General features: G+C 52.8%; 1 protein-coding gene across 1 annotated transcript; it reads left to right on the forward strand.

The window, feature by feature from the left end:
- Positions 1 to 323: 323 nt before the first annotated feature.
- LOC125535742 (NAC domain-containing protein 90-like) lies at positions 324 to 1720 on the forward strand. Its single transcript, XM_048698816.1, has 3 exons — positions 324 to 524; positions 612 to 907; positions 1196 to 1720. Exons 1-3 carry the CDS (start codon positions 368 to 370, stop codon positions 1508 to 1510), a joined length of 768 nt encoding a protein of 255 aa, XP_048554773.1. The 5' UTR covers positions 324 to 367; the 3' UTR covers positions 1511 to 1720.
- Positions 1721 to 1997: the final 277 nt, after the last annotated feature.

The following is a 1997-nucleotide window of genomic DNA, read 5'->3' on the forward strand; positions in this document are numbered from 1 at the left end:
TCATGTTACTGTTTCCGTGCCACGCCCACGCGTAGTCACGTCATATGGAAGATGGTGACCGGTGTAGGCAGCCAGGTTAGTTAAATCCAAAACTGAATCAACACTCATTAACTAAGTACTCATAATTGTAGATTATGAGTATAACTAAGAAAAGCGAAATGTGAACACGGCTGAGACTGACCGAGTCCTTCGTCCCCACCGCACACAGCAAACTCCCCACTCTCTCTCGCTGCGTTTTTCCACAGCAGCATGAGAAATTTCTCCCTCGCGCCGTCCTATATAACCTCTCGCACCACAGACGTACACCACACACGCAGTTCCCATTCCATTCGAGCTCCACGAACCACGATATCGACTGACGTGCGCCATGGGCGAGCTGCCTCCCGGGTACCGCTTCTACCCTACGGAGGAGGAGCTGGTGCGCTTCTACCTCCGGCACATGCTCGACGGCCGCCGCCGCGGCGATATCGAGCGCGTCATCCCCGTCGCCGACGTCTGCTCCCTCGACCCCTGGCAGCTCCCAGGCACGAACCAAGAAATACACATGTGTAATGCACTGCTATTAGCAGCGAATTGCTATCATTGCTAACTGAATGTGTATGTGCGTGCAGAGGTGCACCGGGGCGCCTGCGCCGGGCACGGGGAGCCGTGGTTCTACTTCTGCGCGCGGCAGGACCGGGAGGCGCGGGGCGGCCGGCCTAGCCGCACGACGCCGTCGGGCTACTGGAAGGCGGCGGGCACGCCAGGGTTGGTCTACTCCGCCGGCGGCCGCCCCGTCGGGACCAAGAAGACCATGGTGTTCTACCGCGGCCGCGCGCCAGCCGGGGCCAAGACCAAGTGGAAGATGAACGAGTACAGGGCCTTCGACGACGACGGTGCCGATGCCGATGCCGCCGCTCGGCTCCAGGTAATTAACAGTATAAGCGCGTGTTAGTTTAGATGATACTCAGTAGTATATTCAGAATCACGAGTTGCCATTCTTTTCGCCAATTCGCCATATATATGCCGGATGTTCTTTCATGCAGGAAGAGCCATGATCGAATGCTGATTGCGAAAGCTGCCTGTGGCTAATTGGCTATAGATACCCGTAGTCAACTGGTCATTTGAGACGTGAAGAAATATGCAAATCAGTTAGTAGTAGTTACAGCATCTTTAAATGTTTATTATTTATGCAGTTTTTTGTGCTTGTTTATAGGTGAGGAGCGAGTTCAGCCTGTGCCGTCTGTACACGAGGTCAGGCAGCTTGCGGCAGTTCGACCGCCGGCCGTGCACCGTCGCCGCCGGAGGACGCCGCTCCGAGGACCCGGCGTCGCCGTCTGCCGCGCCTGCGTCAGCCAGTGAGGATGTTGAAGTGGGAAAGGGTCAGAAGAGGAAAAGGCATGCAGCCAACGACGTCCCGTCGTCCAGCGACGCCTACCGCTCCGTGCAGCAGCAGCAGAAGCAGGGAGGCGCCGATGAGGAGCTCGTCGACGGCATGACCGACTGGGCAGAGCTTTTTGACTGGATCTAACACATGGATGATGAAGCTCTTAAACTGGATTTGATTCATTAAAGATTCATTTAGAAAAATAAACGCAGATTTGCACTAAAGCTTTAGATGAGCTACTTAATTCTTTGTTCTTTTTAAATTTTCGTCGTCACGATGATGCCATTTCTACGTACTGCTCTGTGGAATTTAACAATGCAGTTCCTTTTCACCAAAGAAAAATGTGCAAGTCAACTGCTTGTGCTCTCTTCATGCGTGCAAAGATTCCTTTTTCCAGTGCAGCGATCGTGACATCTGTTATTATTGCGATGGGTGCGAGCAAGTACGATCAAACGTAACAGACTACTACTACTAGTACAAGACGAGCTAGATCACTAGGCGTTGAACTTTGCTTGCTGATAAATTGACTATCCGTTGAACTTTGCTTGCTGATAGAACGCAAAAGCGTTTTCCTGTCTTCACCGAATGAGTGGCATATGCTGTGGTGCTTGGAGGTGTCATGTCTTGTAGG

The sequence above is a fragment of the Triticum urartu genome, chromosome 1 (genome assembly GCF_003073215.2).
Source record: "Triticum urartu cultivar G1812 chromosome 1, Tu2.1, whole genome shotgun sequence".
In the NCBI taxonomy this organism is placed as follows: Eukaryota; Viridiplantae; Streptophyta; class Magnoliopsida; order Poales; family Poaceae; genus Triticum; species Triticum urartu.